An 18,405-nucleotide genomic window follows, 5' to 3' on the forward strand; every position below is an offset into this window, starting at 1 on the left:
TTCTTGTGCAAAAATCTGTTCTCCCTGAAGTCAATAAGGCTACACAGGTTTAACTGTCATCAGGAATTGGCCTGTGTTCCTGTTCCCTTCTCGGATCACATTCCATGCTCACCCAATATTTTCCACTTGGGAAAGTAGTTAGTTTGAGTTGGGGCAGAAGAATGAGGACTAACTTCAGGTTTATTTAGCTTTAAGTTTTTGGAATGAAACTCAAAAGAAATCAAATGTGAGGTACTTTTATGATGGATTGAACTGCTAGAGAACCAGCCTTTAGCCTATTCAGCCAGTCTTTCTATCATAGCCTGCTAAGAAGTGGATTTAAAATCCTTGAGGGAGAGGGAAGGAGAAACCTACAACATTGTGTGTTGAGCTTCCTCCAGTGCTTTTGCAACCCCTTAAAAATACAAAGATGCGTTGGCTGGTGGAACTAGGCTGAGCATAAGGAAAGAACTTGGTGGCCTGTGCAGCCAAGTACAGAAAAATACATCAAAGAAGAAAAATTGGATTTCTTTGATGTTTAATACAGTTCAATACAGTGTTGAACACAGTGCATCATACATCTGAAGCCCCTCAATGGAAAGTTCGGTAAAGTTAAAGGACTGGTATCCAGAATGGGAGGTTTGGTTTTGGTTTTCCTACAAATGTGTGGGAATTCGTTCCTTAGACACGGGAGGGGCTGTAGTTCTGGCTGGAGCTGGATAGTGTGTATGTGGATTCTGTGCAAGTTCCCCCCCCTACCGCTCTGGTACTGCCTCTTCCCCCCGCCACCCCCTTGCCCTCCCCCCCCAGCCCAGGCACTCACCAGTTGTCCAGAAATGGGACCCAGCACACATAGAAGATGACCATGAGGGGCACTAGGACCCAGGAGGCAGTGTCCTGGAGCTGCCGTCCAGCCTCAGCCCAGGAGAGAAATCGGGGCTGGGGGGAGCTGCTGAGGAGGGGGCAATGCCTGCTCAAACGACACCCCTGGCTGGCAACGGGTTCCCGTGGTAACCGGATTTTTAGTGTCCGGTCACCAGTGTTAACCGGATCCTTGTCGGTGTGTTCCTGCAGCCCAGGGCGACGCAGCAGCAGGCGGTGGTCTGAGCTCCTGCCAAGCCACAGGGGGCTGCTTTGCCTTTCCTGCTGGCAGGAGCGCTCCAGCCGGGCTGCATGAGCAAGCTCCCCCGTCACCCGGCCCCGGCTGCACCCCCTGCCTGACCAGTAGGGTCTAAGGCCTGTAGCCTTATTAGCCTGTGGGTTAATCCAGCCCCTGCGGCTGGAACCCCCGTGCAGACAGACTCATTGCGACCAGGTCTTGCAAGCGCCGCTTCCGCTAGCGGAAAGCGGGGGCTGAATATGCAAAGGGCTGAGTGTGGCATAGATAGGTAAAGGGATTAGCTACACAGAACCAGGCCCCCTTGGCCTGTGGGGCTTGACGCCGTAAAGTAGCCCTGATGCTCTATGTCGTGCAGTTGTGCACGCCGGCCGGACGCCACTCCCCTAGGAACTGGGGTAAGCCAGTGCAGGACCAGGCCCCACGGTATCATCTTCCACAGCAATTCTAGGCCACCGGGTCAGGATGGCGTCTGTGTGCCAGGGCAGTTACATCGGGGCCCAGCTCAGTCAGGTTGTGTTTCTCCTAAGTAGATCAGGGTTGAAATCCCTGGTCTCAAGGCTGAGCGATGTGGGGCTGGAGTGCTCAGAATAGCTTGCCCAGCCCCCTGCTCATGTTTAAGCTGAACCTGCCTGTGTCGATGGCATCAGCCCACCAAAATGGGGGGAGGGAGAGGTCATGTGAGTGGAATCATTAGCGCTGACTACCCAGCAATGCTGAGGGCTTTGTCTGCAGGTAGCCACGCTAGAAGGAAGCGGCAGCCACACCTCCGCTTGCACTGTGGGCATATGGCGATGGGGGCGTGGTGTTCTGTGATGCCAGAGAGGGTGAGGGGTAACTGACCCAAAGAGATCCTAGGCCTGGTTTGCCTCTTGCACGGCTTTCATGCTGGTGGAACTCCACTGAGTGTCAGTGGTTTATATGGTGGGAGTCAATGGGGAGGCAGACCGGACTCTCAGTCGCACCGCGGTAAACTCCGGGAAATGCAGGAGCTCAGACAACGTGCTCAGAATGGGCTCTCTGGCCTTGAAATCTACGCAGCCAGCCTGTGCTGCTTTAGCTTCCCTGCTAGTGCTGCGCCAGCACGTATCCCTCATCGGCTTGTCCAGCCTGTGCTGCTGCTGCTGCTGCTATTGGAGCTAGCAAGATGAAGGCTAGTCTGGTACTACGCATGCTGCAGTCACGCCTCGGATCGCAGTGGAGACGAACCCACAGCGACATCTCCCCTGTGAAGGGCCCGGCTTCTATAGCTGATCATATATCAGACTTCAGCTCCCTTCTCTTTCCATCCCAGCCCGGCGTGCCCTGCTCCAGCTTTTGTTGAGCACAGAGAGATGCCATTGAAACTCCGGTGTGCTGTACACACGCGCACTCGCACTCACTAACTGTATACGCACACACGCTGTCTGTCTGTGTGTCTCTCTCTGTGCACGGCACACATGCGTTTTACACTCGCTCATCCACAGTCGCAGCGGTATATTGTGTGATCCATCAAGCTCCCTTGGCCCCTGTTTGAATGAATTACTGTGACAGCTGCTGCGTTCTATAGAACCTCCCCGGAGGCCTGGCTGCCTGGCCATGAGCCCCTGAAATCCTATTACCGAGTTTCAAGAGAAATAAAAAGTTAATCGTCTCTGTGGCTCTCCGCGGCCGCCGAAGCGCTACGCAGATCTGCCTGCGCTGAAGGCTGGGTGGTGGGTACCAGAGAAAATGAATTTGATCAGCTAATCAACTTCATCGAAATAAGCGAATGTTGTGAGGCTGCCCCAGGATTCTCTGGGGCAGATTAACGGGCAAGCCGGAGCGGGGATTCCCCAGCCAGACAGGGTCAAATCTGTAGATGGTCACGTCTTGCATTTAAAATCCACCCCGTCTGTGTGCGCCGTTTTCAAATCTGTGCCGGAGAGGACGAACATCTGGAGGAGGAGTAGGGAGCGCTCCAGCTTCACATCTGCCAATAAGGTGACTTTGTGCTCCAGGTCTGCAGCCCAGCCTCGCTTCCCCGTGAGCCAGAGCCCCGCCGGCAGCTTGCCATGCCCCTTCAGTCGGAGATTCTGCGTGAGGTGTGGACCTCAGACAGGTGAGTGTTCGGTTCCTTCTGCCCCTGGCTGCTCACACACATTTGACATGGTCCTGGTTGTAGGGGGAAGGTGGTGGGGAGGGGTTAATTTTGTCTGAAGATTAGGCTCCAAGGTCACAGTGGAATACTACAGCCTGGGTTTCTAGCCTCAGCGCTTCTCTACTCCTGAGCAGTCAGGGAGCATTGCCTCGATCAAACACAGACGTCTCCCTAGTGTAGACCCTACCCCTGACTTGGAGGAACGTTGCTCTCCAGGAAACCAGTCTCTCCATGTTCATTCAGGGCCTCATCCAAAGCTTTATGGAAGATGAGAAAGGCTTTCCCGTGGACCCCAATGGGAGCCTACCATTTTAGGGTTCCCCCACAGTCTATCGGTGTACCTCAATCTTGCCCTGGGGAGATCCCATCCCACTTTCTCCTGTGGGAAGGGATACTCTACAGTCATCAGTCAGCAGACCTAGAGTTGGCTAGCAAGGGAAATTTCCATTCTGTGGGAAATTTCAATATTTTGCGGGGAGGAGCTAATCATTTGGAATCGGAAGAACAAGATGCAATTGGCCAGAGAATGAAAATTCTAAAACACGTCCATTCAGGGCCATCAAAAAGTTTGTTTTCAATCATGTCAAAACATGATGCTGTATGATATAGATATAAATATCACATTACCATTCATATTCGAATTTACAAGTCTGAACGGAATGAATTGAAACGATGCTGTTGACACACAATGTGTTTTATCGACTTTGTGCCCATTGAAATTGTCATTGAAATCAAAACAGGAAAGGTTTTGGTTTCGACTAAACTTGCCCTGTTACTACAGGAAACCCTCCCATCGGAAAATTTCCACCAGCTGTAAGCAGGCAGAGTCTGTTGAACAAAGAGTGAAGAACGGGGATTGCTTGGGGGGGCGGGGGCTGCTCCAGGGGTCTCCTGCTTGGGAGGGGTCTGGTGGGGCTGGCTGCGTGGAAACACTGTCCTAAGGTATCTTTGTCGTCAGGCTCACCTACCAGAGAGGCTGGCTGTATTTGGGAGCACGGAATTATTACTGAGTCCCTACGCACCCGAGCATACACCCTCGGAGTCACTGGCATGCTCTGGATGTGTGCTTTGCTGCTGCCTTAGCCAGTGTATTCCTCGGACTCCTGTATGTCCCCCAGGAAACGCTGCAGCAGAACACTGGGCATTTCAGATGGCTGCTCCGATGGACTGCAGAGGTCTGAGTTAGACGAGAGGCCTGCAGAATTTTCTTGGGCCAGCTGATGGCTTCTTAGTCCATTCCAAAACGAGCAGCAATCTGTAAGACTGCAAACAGATGCTTGCTCCAAAACCCAGGAGGGAGCGAAGCTAGTAATCTGACATTCACCATCTCCACTAGCCACAATGGGCCAGAAATGACCAAGGGTTGGCTATCGTCTGCCGTGTCAGAGACCCAAACATCCACTCCTGGGCCAGCGATGACCGAGATATTTTTCAGGGATCAGCAACACCCCCTCTGGCATTGCCAGGATCCGAAAGAGGTTCTGTCCGTCTTTGGCTGGAAGGATCATCACAATTCAAAAAGGATGTTGATAGATTCGGGGGGAGGAGGGACTACAAGAATTACTGAGCTCTGGAAAATCTGCCTCTGCAGGGAGACTAAAGAAGCTCAATCCATTTAGCTTAACAAAGGGGTAGGTTCACAGAGGTGACCTGATCACTGACTGTAGGTACCTAATGGGAAAGAAGCTTTCTGCATCTCGCAGACAAAGATCCAATGGCCGGAAGTTGAAGCTAGACAAATTCAGAGTAGAAATGAGGTGAAATTTGTATCTATGTATTGATTATTTTACCAGTGAGGTAATTAACCCCTAGCATATCTTACTTGGGGATGGGACGGGGTGTTTAAATCCAGGCTGGGTGTCTCTTTCTAAAAGATCTGCTCTGGCTCAGCCAGCACTTGTGGGCTTGATGCAGGAATCAGTCACTCGGTGAAATCCTCTGGCCTGGGTTAGGCAGGAGGTCAGACTGGTTAATCCCTTCTGGTCTGAAAATGCACAAAACCCATTCCAGCAGGGGTTCCTCTGCCTGACCACTGGGCCGCAAGCCTGCCAAAGGATCCCTCCCCCCAACAGCCACTGCTCTGTGTGTGTGTGTGTGTGTGTGTGTGTGTGTGTGTGTGTATATATATATATATATATATATATATATATATATATATATATATATAAATATGTAATTAGTATTTAACAACAAACATTGCTAGCTACATTGACAGGCTGCAGTACCATCTGCTGGAATGTGAGGGTCACCTCTCCAGAGGACAGCCGCAATTTCTGCTCAGAGATGTTTTACCAATGGTGCCGTGGCAGCCTGAGCACTGCTGGCCTATCCCATCTGCCATTGCCCACCCCACTCCACATCTCCAGCTCTGAGCAGCATTAGGACTTTCTGGGCTAAACCAGAAGCAGAACCTCCCTCCCTCCCCGAGAGCCTTAACAGCTGGTGCAGCTGTTCTGGGTGTCCCGGAACTACCTTGTTGCACAGCTGGGTTTGCTGGGGGTCTGTTTGCTGGTTCTTCTATTGTAAATGCTCCCAAATTCTCTGTTCCTCTGACAAACAGCCACAAGTCCTGGGAGCAGCCAGAAGAACAGGCAAGGATGGGAATGGGAACTGAGACCCGTGGGAAATAAAGGGGATAGGAAACAGCCTGTGGCAACTTAGAAGGGCACACAGGGAGCCTCTGTGGATTGTCCACCTCTGGCTCAGAGATCCTGTGTTAGTGACCTGTAATACGCCAGCCTACAGAATGCCCTCTTGGTACAGAAGTGTGTTCCCTCTAGCCCCAGAAGAAAGAAGTGGGCAGGGAGCATATGGGGGAGTGGGAGCAGGCAGTGGATTCTCTCTCTCTCTCAGCTGGGATTGATGTAAACCCAAGGGTCAATGTTTGTTTGTTTCTCTCTCCACGATTTTCTAAGGGGACTGGTGACTTCGGCTGCTTCCACGGTTGGGAGCCCAGCTTGGGGCATGCTGTGTGAGACAGCACTGAGCATCCATCCTCTGACAATCAAGCCCTTTTAAGCAGCGCTTAATTTGTAATGAAAGGCGTGCCAGGACTCAAGCAATTTTTTTACATCCATAAGTGATGCAGCAGGCCCAGAGGTGCCGGGGCTCACAACTGCCAGGCCCAGAGGTGCCGGTGCTCGGAACTGCCAGGCCCTGGCACAAATTAAGCACGGCCTTTAAGGCCACTCCAGGTGGGCCCTTGAAAACGGAGCCACGCAAAATCACCGTCGCTTTTGGAAACGCAGGCCTTCATCTCATTGCACTGTTTTTCCCCCCACAGTGTGAATGAGGAACCTGGGAGCCCCCAAAAGCAGAAACTTAACAAGCAGGTAAGAAAATCTTCCCACTCTTCTCCTGCCTATTGCTAAGCCCCTATACATCTGCCTACCTTCAGTTTTCCTATGGCTCCCATCACAGCAGTATCTCACACAGTTTCTGAGAGTAGCTAATGAGAATGCAGGAGATTCAGACTTGCCGTCTGCTTCGGGTACCGATCTGTGTTTGTGTTCCTGGACTGAGCCTGCTGGCAGGGCTGGGAAGATAATTGTGACTGTGACGGTGCTTCACAGAGATGGGCTAGACTGGGGGTATGGGTTGTGAGCCCAGAACGGAGGGACTCTCCAGTCTCTTGTGCTCAGACAAAGCAGTTGTGTTTGTGTATGAGGCTCTTAGAACTAATGATGAGTTCTGGGAATGACACGCTGCCCTCTCTGGAGTCTGTACTAGCAGGTTCTACCCAAACACACCCATGCGAGTGTGACCCCAGCTGGTTCCCCTACACCACCCGCAGCCAAGACTTTGGCTAAATTCTGGTCCAGCTCTGAACTTGGGGCCTGAGCGGGCCCGTGTGAACGGGGGTTCAAATGATTCCAGTGGAACCAGGCATGTACGGGACCCCATTCTTTGTTTTGTTCTGTTGCTCTTTCCTTCCAACAAGAGCCCTAAATGGACCATTCAGAGCCCTCTTTAATGCTTTGCAGATTTCATTGCCCTCCACACCAAAGCAAGGCAGCTGATTACTGAGGTTATTTTAGAGAAGCTGGAAAAAGATGGTTTAGATATGGCTGATTGGTGGGGCCAAAGCTATGGCAGAGCTCACGTGGCTTCAGCTTACAATGGTGTTCAAAATCGAATTCAGCAGGGAAATCAGTCCGCGTCTTTCATCCCACATGCTGCCCGCTCACTGCGGGCACTCGAATCAGAGCGCCTGCGTCGGTGGCATCGGGATCGGCTCCGGTAGCTGCAGCACATCGCCTGGGGCAAGTCAATTCCTTGCTCCACGCTTGTCTCAAGGTCTGGGCTGAGATATACATGACTCCTCAATGGGTGGAACGGTTTCTGATCTGTGGCAGCAGCAGCTGACAGCCCCATTCCGACGCTTACGGGTCTGTCAGTGTTTCTGTGACAACATGCTCCTCTCTCCAGCGGTTCGTAACAGTTGGTTTACAGCTGAAACTTGGCCTGGAAGGTCTTATTCTGATGAAGGTAATTGTGTTCTGCCTACCAAAATCTCCTCTTCTGTTTGAACTGTATGCCATGGTCAATAGAGCAAAGACGGACAGGGAGCTGCTTTTCTCATTAGGATCTGACGGTGATCTTCCAATTTTCATCCAGATGGAGCTTGAAGAGTTTCTGTCCATCAAAATCTTTTTAAACGAGTATATTGCATATGTATAAACTCTCTGGAATGAAAACTCAGAGCAAAGGCCTTATCTTCTCAGTAGTCTGGATAATATTGTCCTCACCACTAGCGCTACAGAACTAGTTGGAGCACGAATTACTTTGCACATCCTGCAAGGGCGACCACCTCTGGGGTGCAACACATCTGCTGTTTAACAGCACACAGCAACAACACATGGCAGCTTAGGGAAGGAGAAACTGGTAGCCCGTTGAAGCTGCAGAAGAAAGTAGGGAGGCAGATGCAATCTGGCCAGGGCAGTGGAGGTCACACCCCTTCTCTTGCAAAATGTCCCAGGAGATCGTTAATTATCACAATATGGCGCTATTTCATTGAAGTGACTCAGACCTACTCTGTTTCCTTTTTCATTTCAGTATCAATTTATAATTAGCCCCAGCCCACGCAGCAGCCCAGAATGAAACCACTGGAGCGCAGCTTGTAGGTGGGGACGTGAAAGGTGATTTGATCTAATGGCGAACACAGCAGCAATCCAGCGAGAGGCTGCAGCTGGTGTTACTTACATCACCTTGCACCAGGCTGCGGGCTCTAAATCAGCACCTACTTCCCAAATGTTTTATTATCTAGCTAATTGCCAAGCCATGTGGTCTCTATCTGATGAATCCTCATTATTTATAGCCCCGGCTCAATGGGATTAGGTGTGGTACATCTAATCCATCCACTTCCTCTGTGCTCTGGCTTTGGGTGACCTCAGTCCCAGAGGAACTGGTTCTCACAAGCTATTTCTGGACACCTTGGAGTCACTGAAATCTCTTTACCTGCCACCACTCTTCCATAGGACCCCAATCGTCTTTAGCACAGGCTCCTCCTGTCACTCCCTGGCTGCGAAGCAAGACGCCTCCTTCACAGTCTCCGCTGTAGATGAATGTCGGAGCACCGTGATTATGCTGGGCCAGGGGGAATGGGAGACATGATGCTGGCCAGTCCATCAGAGCAGTGCTTTGCTGTTTTAGAGGAAGGGTGTGAATTGGCCAGTGGGCGTGATGGCTCCCGATTCTTCAGCCCTCCTTTGCCCCATCACAACTTTCTTGGCTCTCTCCCCTTCCAGCATCTTCCTGTTTGAGAGAGAAATGCTCCTTTCCCAGCTGCTGCCCCCAGCCCCAACACTAATGCCCCAGAGGGGGGACCATGTGCACCCCTGCTGCTCGCACAGCCCTAGCCCTGTCTCCTCCCAAGAAGTGGCCTCCCACGCTCACCTGAAACACCCACATGGTGGCCGTGTTCGTTACAATACATGGAACACACCTGAGAAAGCGTGCTAGTCTAGTGAGTGACTGAAACGTCCTTCCCAGGGAAGTTATCCCTTCTCTGCAGGTGTTGTGTAGGTGAAAGAGCTTTGTAGAGGAGCGGACTCACCCCTGCAGCGCCTCCTGCTGGTGACTCCTGGGAATGAGCTCATTCCAGCCTCCGGAGCGCCCTCTGCAGGCCAGTGATCTGCCTGTCCTCTGGCCCCAGTGTCCCTCCCAGGAGTGCCCTTTTAGCTGTGGGTGCTGCCCACTGGCAGTAACCCCTCCAATCTGGGTCTGCCCTCCCTGGGGAACCCCCAACCCACTACCCCCACTTTGCCTCAGTTTTGGCTACTGCCCAGTCTCCATCTAGCCCCTGTTCACTGGGGCAGACTGCAGTATCAGCCACTCATCATAGGCAAAGGGGTTTGGACCTGCTGCCTTGGCCTATCTCTGGGCTGCCCTCTGCAACCCCCAGTACCGCTTGGCTTAATGCTAGGCTGCAGCCTGGGGCTTTCCAGGCTGGTGCTCCCCGGCTCCTCTGCCTTTCCCCAGCCCTGCTCCACTCAGGTACCCTGCTCAGGTCCCTGTAGCCAAGCCCATCTCCCTCTACAGCCAGAGAGAGACTCCCCTGGGCCTCTGGCTCACAGCCTTTTACAGGGACCAGCTGGGCCTGATTGGGGCTTGGCCACAGCTGAGCCTGCTTTCCCCAATCAGCCCAGGCTTTCCTTCCCAGCCTCAGCTCTCTCCCAGGGCTGTTCCAAGCCCTCTCCCAGGGCTGTGCCACCCTGCTACAAGCTTTATCAGGCGAGGCTGAGGATGCATTCCGATTTCCTTCTCTCCTGATTTGAATAGAGCCTTGGCAGGACCAGCTACAGTACCTTACCAGCTGGTACCGTACCATCTACGGACTTCCCTGGAGCCCTGAATGCAGTTGGAACCTGAGTACACCATGCTCTGTATCCTCTAGCTAGTGATCTCTCCACCTCCCATCCCCTGGCTGGTTACTAACTGCCTTTTCTCTTTCCCTCCCTTTGCTTCCGTTCATTGGGCCACTCGGTGGTAAGTCATTCTGCTTTACAAACCACTGATTCAAAACTGTTATTTTAAAGGCGGGTAAGAACCAGCCCACAGATCCAGATGCCGCCCCCCGATTCGGGTCTGTTCCAGTGCCAGCACCATCCTATTGTCTAGCAGGTTGAGCTGAAACCCCGAATCAAACCCACCTGAGCTTTGGGGACGTTCTGATCCAGGTCCCAACCTCTGCAGCTTGGGCCAACCTCTGTTGTTGTTTAAATTTGGTGACACCTTGGTGAATGGCAGCAAGGATTAGCCAGGGGGCAGAGGGAATGTTTGATGAAGAAAGGCCTGAATTTGGACCCACCTAGCCAGCCAACAGGTATGCGGATATCTAGGCCCAGAGCTTAGCAGGCTTCAAAGAAGGAGTGGATAGTTCAGGGGTCGGCAACCTATGGCACGTGTGCCGATTTACCATGGCACACTGCTGCTGGCCTGGGATCCCTGCTGCCAGCCCCGCTCAGCCCGCTGCCAGCCTGGATGAACAGAACCCTGGGCCAGCAGCGGGCTGAGCCAGGCCAGCAGCCAGGACCTCAGGCTGGCAACTCAGCTCACTGCCGGCCTGGATGGACGGAATCCTGGGCCAGCAGCGGGCTGAGTGGGACCAGCAGCCGGGACCCCAACTGGCAGGGGCTGGCGGCCGGGACCCCAGACCGGCAGCGGGCTGAGCCACTCAGCCCACTGCTGGCCTGGGATCCCAGCCGCCGGTCCGCTCAGCCCACTGCCCGTCTGGGGTTCCATCTGCCAGCCTCTGTAAATGTAAAATGTATTACTGGCACGTGAAACCTTTAAATTACAGCGAATAAATGATGACTTGGCACACCACTTCTGAAAGGTTTGCCAACCCCTGGAATAGTTATATGGATAATGAGGCTATTTAGATTTAGAATAGTTTTGGAATGGCCATCAACCCTCCTGCTTCAGGGCCCAGGCCAACCTCTAACCACTGGGGGTCAGGAGGAAACTTCCCCTAGGGGCAGGTTATCCCATAACTGCCCACTTTAGAGTTTCTTGCTCCTTTCTCTGATGCAGCTGGTGCTGGCCAGTGTTGGAGCCAGGATCCTGAGCTAGATGGTCTGATCAAGTCAGGTAGTTCCTATATTCCTAAGGACCCACATGTTCAACCAGAAGAAGATAGAAGCCCACCTGCTCTGAGACCTGGGTGACATGAGATTAGATTAGATATCCAGAGAGGCTCCTTCTCTGAGAAGAAAGCTCGCTGAACTGTCAACTAACCTGCAAGAATCTGAAAAAACCTGAAGAAGAGCTCTGTATAAGCTTGAAAGCTTGTCTCTCTCACCAACAGAAGTTGGTCCAATCAAAGATATCACCATACCCACCTTGTCTCTCTCATGTCCTGTTGGGACCAACACGGCTACAACAACACTGCACACAACAAATCTGCAAAGAATTGTAGAAGCTGAGAATTTAAGGCAAGAATGGAGAATTACCTCAAAGCTCCCAACATCTCTGGCTACATGGGGGGAGAGGTGGGGCTGTCCTTCTGTGAAATGGAGGTTCAATTAGGTTGATGGGCCAAAGAGGTTTTCCATCCAAAATTTGTTTCTATGGTTTTTAAAATGTTGTGCCCTTGATAGAGGTAACACAAATGTAGACACTGTCAGTACAAACCCATAGCTTAGTTGCAGGGAGCAGAAGAGCACATGAGCCAGGATTCCCGGGTTCTGTTCTTGAATCTGCCACATGCTGAAAGAACATAAGAATGGCTATACTGGGTCAGACCAAAGGTTCATCTAGCCCATATCCTGTCTTCCCACAGTGGCCAATGCCAGGTGCCCCAGAGGGAATGAACAGAACAGGTAATCATTAAGTGATCCATCCCCTGTCACCCATTCCCAACTTCTGGCAAAGAGAGGCTGGGACACCATCCCTGCCCATCCTGGCTAATAGCCATTGATGGACCTACCCTCCATGAACTTATCTAGTTCTTTTTTTAACCCTGTTATAGTCTTTGCCTTCACAACATTCTCTGGCAAGGAGTTCCACAGGTTGACTGTGCATTGTGTGAAGAAATACTTCCTTTTATTTGTTTTAAACCTGCTGCCTATTAATTTCATTTGCTGACCCTTAGTTCTTGTGTTATGAGAAGGAGTAAATAACACGTCCTTATTTACTTTCTCCACACCAGTTATGATTTTATAGACCTCTATCATATCCCTCCATAGTCGTCTCTTTTCCAAGCTGAAAAGTCCCAGTCTTATTAATCTCTCCTCATATGGAAGCCGTTCCATACCCCTAAACATTTTTGTTGCCCTTTTCTGAACCTTTTCCAATTCCAATGTATTTTTATTGAGATGGAGCGACCACATCTGAGGCTCATTAACTCTTCATTTAATCACATTTGTGAAGTAATGCCTGTGTTAGAAGGCATTTGTAGAGAGCTCAGAGATCCTCAGAGTGGGCAAGACAGAAGGGCAGAAAGCTATTAGTGCTGTGATAACCAGATGAGCAAAGAAACAACAGGCTTGTGATTAGAACGAAAGCCAGAATATTCCTTTCTCCAAAGAGTCCTCCCCTGGCAATCAAGCCCTGTTGGTTCCCAGAAACTAAATTTGTGCCACTGTAGAGGTGCACAGACACACATATAGTCCGTGCTTCACACACCAGTATTATTTTGCTAGCAAGTGCAGTGCAGAGGCAGGAACTGGCCTGGCTTTGGGGCAACATTGGTTTTGTTTTGTTCTGGGAACGCACCCAGATACTACTGTGATGGACGCAATACAGACTCTGACATGAGTAAATGTCTCTCAGCCGCCCCTCTCTGCTCTGTCATTGTGTTGTTTAGTTAGAGACAGGCCTGAGCTTTTACATCCGAGTCAGGCTTCCCCAGGAGCTGGGTGAGGTTTGGAGCTGAGTTTAGGCTCGGACCCATTTCTATGCCGTCCTCTCTCGGCGAGGGAGATGTGTCCAGTCGCTAGCGACTGGACACAAGGCAGGTTCTACCCTCAAAAGCTTTCAGCTGCTCGGCTGAGAGTTTCAGTGCTGACACAGGGACTTAGACACACAGCTCCTGTTCATTTCAATGGTACATAAGAACAAACATAAGAACGGCCATACTGGGTCAGACCAAAGGTCCATCCAGCCCAGTATCCTGTCTTCTGACAGTGGCCAATGGCAGGTGCCCTGGAGGGAGTGAACCTAACAGGTAATGATCAAGTGATCTCTCTCCTGCCATCCATCTCCATCCTCTGACAAACAGAGGCTAGGGACACCCTTCCTTACCCATCCTGCCTAATACCCATTAATGGATTTAACCTCCATGAATTTGGCCTAAACCCCCTAGTCCCGTTCGCCTTTATTTTAAAGCAAAGATATTGTCAGCCCTGCAGACTGAAACCCTCCCTTTATCCCCAGAGTAGGCACAGCATAGGTCCCAGAGTTGTGAACGCTGGTGTGTGTTGAGCTGAGGACACCTGCCCACTAGGAACTGCTGTGAGAGCTCCAATTCCTTTCACAAACCTGTTTCCTTATCACTCCCACTCCTCTCTGCGCCTTTAATGACTGCCCCCCCCCCGCCTCTGTTGTTCTTGTCTCTGCTCAGAGAAGGGATTGGCTAGTCACGTGGATATCAAGAATATGCAGCGTTACAGCTTATCCCGCTCTATTTGGCCCTGGTGAGGCCTCAGCTGGACTCCTGGGTCCGGTTCTGGGTGCCGCACTTCAGGGAAGATGTGGACAAATTGGAGAGAGTCCAGAGGAGAGCGACAAAACGGACAAAAGTTTTAGAAAACCTGACCTGTGAGGAAAGCTTAAAAAGTGGGCACGTTTAGTCTTGAGTGGGGGATGGACGGACCCAGTAACAGTCTTCAAATATGCGAAGGGCTGTTATAAATAGGATGGGGAGCAATTGTTCTCCACATCCACTGAAGGTAGAACAAGAAGTAACGGGCTTAATCTGCAGCAAGGGAGATTAGCTATTGGGAAAAGCTTGCTAGCTGGCAAGGTAGTTTAAGATCTGGAATAGGCTTCCAAGGGAAGGTGTGGAATCCCCATCATTGGATGTTTCTAAGAACAGGTTGGACAAACCCCTGTCAGGGCTGGTCTAGGTTTACTTGGTCCCACCTCTGTGCAGTGGGCTGGACTAGGTCTCTCGAGGTCCCTTCCAGCTCTGCATTTCAATGATTCTGGAAGGGATATTCAACTTCATGCTTCAGAGGTGCCAACCTCTTAGAGACCAGGATGAGACCAATGCTGGGGGCATGTTATCCCACCTCTGCCTCCAGCAGGGTTCTTACATCTTCTGCCAAACAGCCGGTTCCGACCATTGCCAGAGACACGATACTGAGCTAGACAGACCTCTGGTCTGCTGAGCCTGGCAGTTCTGAAGCTGAGTAGAGAGACATTTCACCTGTAGCCAAGTCCCATCTGTTGGCTTAATTCTTCATTCTTTCCACATAAGAACAAACGGCCATACTGGGTCAGACCAAAGGTCCATCTAGCCATATCCTGTCTTCCAACAGTGGCCAATGCCAGATGCCCCAAAGGGAACGAACAGAAGAGGGAATCATCAAGTGATCCATCCCCTGTCGCTCATTCCTAGCTTCTGGCAAACAGAGACTAAGGACACCATTCCTGCCCAACCTGGCTAATAGCCATGGGTGGATCTAATAGCCATGGGTGGATCTATCCTCCATGAACTTATCTAGTTCTTTTTTGAACCCTGTTATAGTCTTGGCCTTCACCACATCACAAATAGCTTGGCCCATCCCGTGAAGGCATATCCCATGTCCCCAGAGACTGACCTGCATTAACTCTCCAGAAGGTCAAGTCATCAGCACTCTGGGCTCTTTGCCAGCAGACCTTCGTCACTCTCCTATGACCTCTGTATCATATTGGCTCTGGGCAGGGGCTTGACATGTAATGAGATTCATGTTGTGTTGGGGAGATCGCTCCAACGTGCTGGTTCTGGGGCTGGAGGCAATTATTCCTATTGCCAATTGGCCTGCTCCTGTAGCCGATGGATGCTGCCTTCTCAGGAATTCCATTCTCCAGCAGAAAAGGTTTTTGGGGATCTCCAACCTGAAGACTTTGGAAGAAGTATAATCCACACCGCCCTCTACGCACAAGAAAGACTCGCGGGCACAGTACAAAGTTCAGCGGGAGGATGGCGGCTTGGGAATTTTGCTTCAAAAAACGATGTTGGCAGGAGAAACTTTCAGAAGAATGTGGCCCAATCTGATTTTTCTTTTGTTCTTTGAAGCTGTTTCCCCGAGGCACAAGGAATTCTTGGAAGGATATTTTTGGATTGTTTAAAAAACAACCACCTCCCATCCACCACAACAACAAAACTGCAGCTGGAGCAGGTTGAGTGAGACAATGAAAGAGCACAGAGGTGGATGGTTTCTGCCAGTCCAAATCATGGCAGTTTGGTAATAACCAGAAAGTTCTTCCTCGAGTGATTGCTCATGTGTATTCCACAGTAGGTATGCATGCTTGCTATGTGCACCGATGCCGGAAGTTTTTCCCTTAGCAGTACCCGTACGGGGGGGAGCACCGCTGGGACCCCTGGAGTGGCGCCTGCATATCACACTATAAGGGGAGCCGTGCACTTCCCGCCACCCTCAGTTCCTTCTTGACGCCAGTGAAGGTAGTCAGAACTTTGTGCTCCAGCCTTGCTGCAGCTTCTCTAGTTAGCCTTAGAAGTACAGTTCTTCCAATAGTTAAATAGTTTTCTCCAGTTAGTTGTCTGGGTTCGGGGCGTGCCCCAGGCTTCAAGTCGTGCGACTCCTGTTGCAGTTCTAGGCCAAGAAGCGACCCGCACACTAAATGTCTCCGTTGCTTGGGCAAGACCCAGGTAAGTGAGCACGTAGGATCTGCAGATCATTCAAGCCCCGGACTGAGAAGGAGAGGGGCATTAGGCTTCACGCTCTCCTAATGGAATCAGCAGTGGCACTGGCACACTGAACAGACTCGGTGCTCGGCACCGCGTCTTCAGTATGGAGTGAAGTCCCCTCCACTAGCCAGCACCGCTCCCCCTCCAAGAAGCAGGGGAAGACTCAGCGGCGCCGAGAGAAAGATAGGGGTGAGGCCGGACCCAAGCTGGGCAGCCCACGATCCCCCTCGGGACCCAGACCTCTGACTCACATAGAGTGGAGCAGCCTGGTCCCGTTTGCACGTGCCTCCCCTGTGGAGAGGATGCCGTCGACTCCGGAGGCCACACAGGCCGCACGTGACATTTTAACCCTCCCGGTACCTGGGGCGCCACCTGAGATGGGCCCCCAGTCTCGAGGGAAAATGCCACTGGAAGCACAACAGGCCTCCCCGACGTGGCACAGTTCCCGCTCCAACAACAGCTGCCTCGCTCGACGTGGTCTTCACACAGCTCGCGCCAGCCCTCTACCCTGCTCAGGCTGACCGGCTCGCCACCTGCGAAGGAGCTTTGGGGCTCCTCCATGCCCTGCGACCAGGGACGCAGGCACCGCAATAAGTGGCACCGACGTTCCTCCTCGCGCTGCAGCTACCGGAGCCGATCCTGACACCACCAACATAGACGCTCCGATTCGAGTTCCGCTCCACCAGATATCACTCTCGGAACTCCTCTTGAGATTCACCGGCACCGAAGCATCGTAGCTCCGGCCGCCGGGGCGAGTACAGGAGCAGCACCTCGGATGGGTACCAATCGTCATCGAGGTCCCGGTCACACGGATGGCACCATCGCAGAAACCGTTGCTCTTGCCACTCGTACAGTACCGTGCGATTGACCGTGACTTCCGCATCAGCACCCAACCGCCCATCTCCAAGTCAGACAGCTCAACGAGAACAAACGGCACCACCTGGCACCCAAGTTGGACAGTGGCACGGAACACCATGGCAAGGGCAATGGTATCAATGGGCACCATGGCCGCAGATGCCCGCCCAAGCGAGATCCCGCTTGGTGGCCAGAGTGTCTCAGGCTCCCTCGGCCTTCCCTCCTCGACAGAGGGAGAAATCAATGGGTCCCGAGCCAATGACACTGTGCCCGGACTCTGACCTGGGGATCAACCCACCGGTACTGCCCAACGCCCTAGGCTCTGTGCCAGTCCCCTCGACAGCACCGGAGGACACCATAGCGGCACCGCCGCCCATCCCACAGGAGGACTTCAAGGCTCACCAAGAGCACCTCAAGTGGGTGGTGTCCAAACTCCAGTTCCAGGCTGAGGAGATGGAGGAGCCACCTGACTCCCTCTTTAATGTACTGTCATCCTCGGCACCGAGCCGGGTGGCCCTACCTCTCCACCAGAGGGTAGGCAACATCTCAACTACATTGTGGCAAACCCCAGCTTCCTTGGCCCCCATCTCCAGGAAAGCGGAGAGGAAATACTTTGTGCCGGCTAAGGGCCACAAATACCTGTATTCCCATCCGGCACCTAACTCCCTGGTGGTGTAGTCAGTGAACCACTGGGAACGTCATGGTCAGCCCGCACCCACCCCCAAGGACAAAGATGCCAGGAGACTGGACACTTTTGGCAGGAAGGTTTATTCCTTTGCAAGTTTCCAGCTTAGGGTGGCCAACCACCAAGCCCTTCTGAGTCGATATGACTTCAGGGCTGGCCATCTCTCCCCTTATGTCAGCAGAAAATCCATGACAAAAACAGTGACCACGGTGCAGTTCTGTCCCCACCCATAGGGCAGCCTATGAAAAAAGACAGGGAAAAGAACGTAATAAAGAAGCCTGGTTTGAGTTTTAGGCGATTGTGACCCTCTGGCCACCATCCCTGGCTGGGAAAGGCTTGTCTGGCTCCCGGTTCCCTGCATGTCTCAACATCAGCCTGTGGGCAGAATGACTGTGAAGGAAAGATCCAGGTGTTAATGTTTAGCACTTAAAGGAACATTGTCAGATTAAACATCCAATTAAAAAACAAAAGCAGAGGAGTCCAGACCTGTGTTTCTTTTAACCCCTGAAATGGTTTAAAATGGGGGGAAATTTAAAAAATCTAATTCTCTTATTTGGTGGTGGTGGTTTCCTTTTTGACATTTCAGATCAGATCATTTCACATTGGCTCCCAGGCATTAGCACAATCGGGCACTGCTTGTGTTGTAGATGGTGCAGGGGCACATTGAAAAGAAATCCACGTTATTGTACAAAGAGGCTTTTCATTTTGTTAAGAAAGGGGGGAAAGGTAAAAGAAAAGGAGAAATCAGTGTATTAAAATAAGTTTTATTGTCTTATTTTTCCCTAACAAAACTT

General features: G+C 51.7%; 1 protein-coding gene across 1 annotated transcript in view; it reads left to right on the forward strand.

Annotated features, from left to right (window-relative positions):
- Positions 1–2,904: 2,904 nt before the first annotated feature.
- TULP1 (TUB like protein 1) overlaps positions 2,905–18,405 on the forward strand; it is a 34,805-nt gene continuing 19,304 nt past the window's right edge. Inside the window, exons 1-2 of the mRNA XM_045015763.1 lie at positions 2,905–3,176; positions 6,499–6,547. Coding sequence (XP_044871698.1) covers positions 3,130–3,176; positions 6,499–6,547 — 96 coding nt within the window. The 5' untranslated portion in view covers positions 2,905–3,129. The remainder of the gene's footprint in view (positions 3,177–6,498; positions 6,548–18,405) is intronic.

The sequence above is a fragment of the Mauremys mutica genome, chromosome 4 (assembly GCF_020497125.1).
Source record: "Mauremys mutica isolate MM-2020 ecotype Southern chromosome 4, ASM2049712v1, whole genome shotgun sequence".
NCBI classification, from domain to species: Eukaryota; Metazoa; Chordata; order Testudines; family Geoemydidae; genus Mauremys; species Mauremys mutica.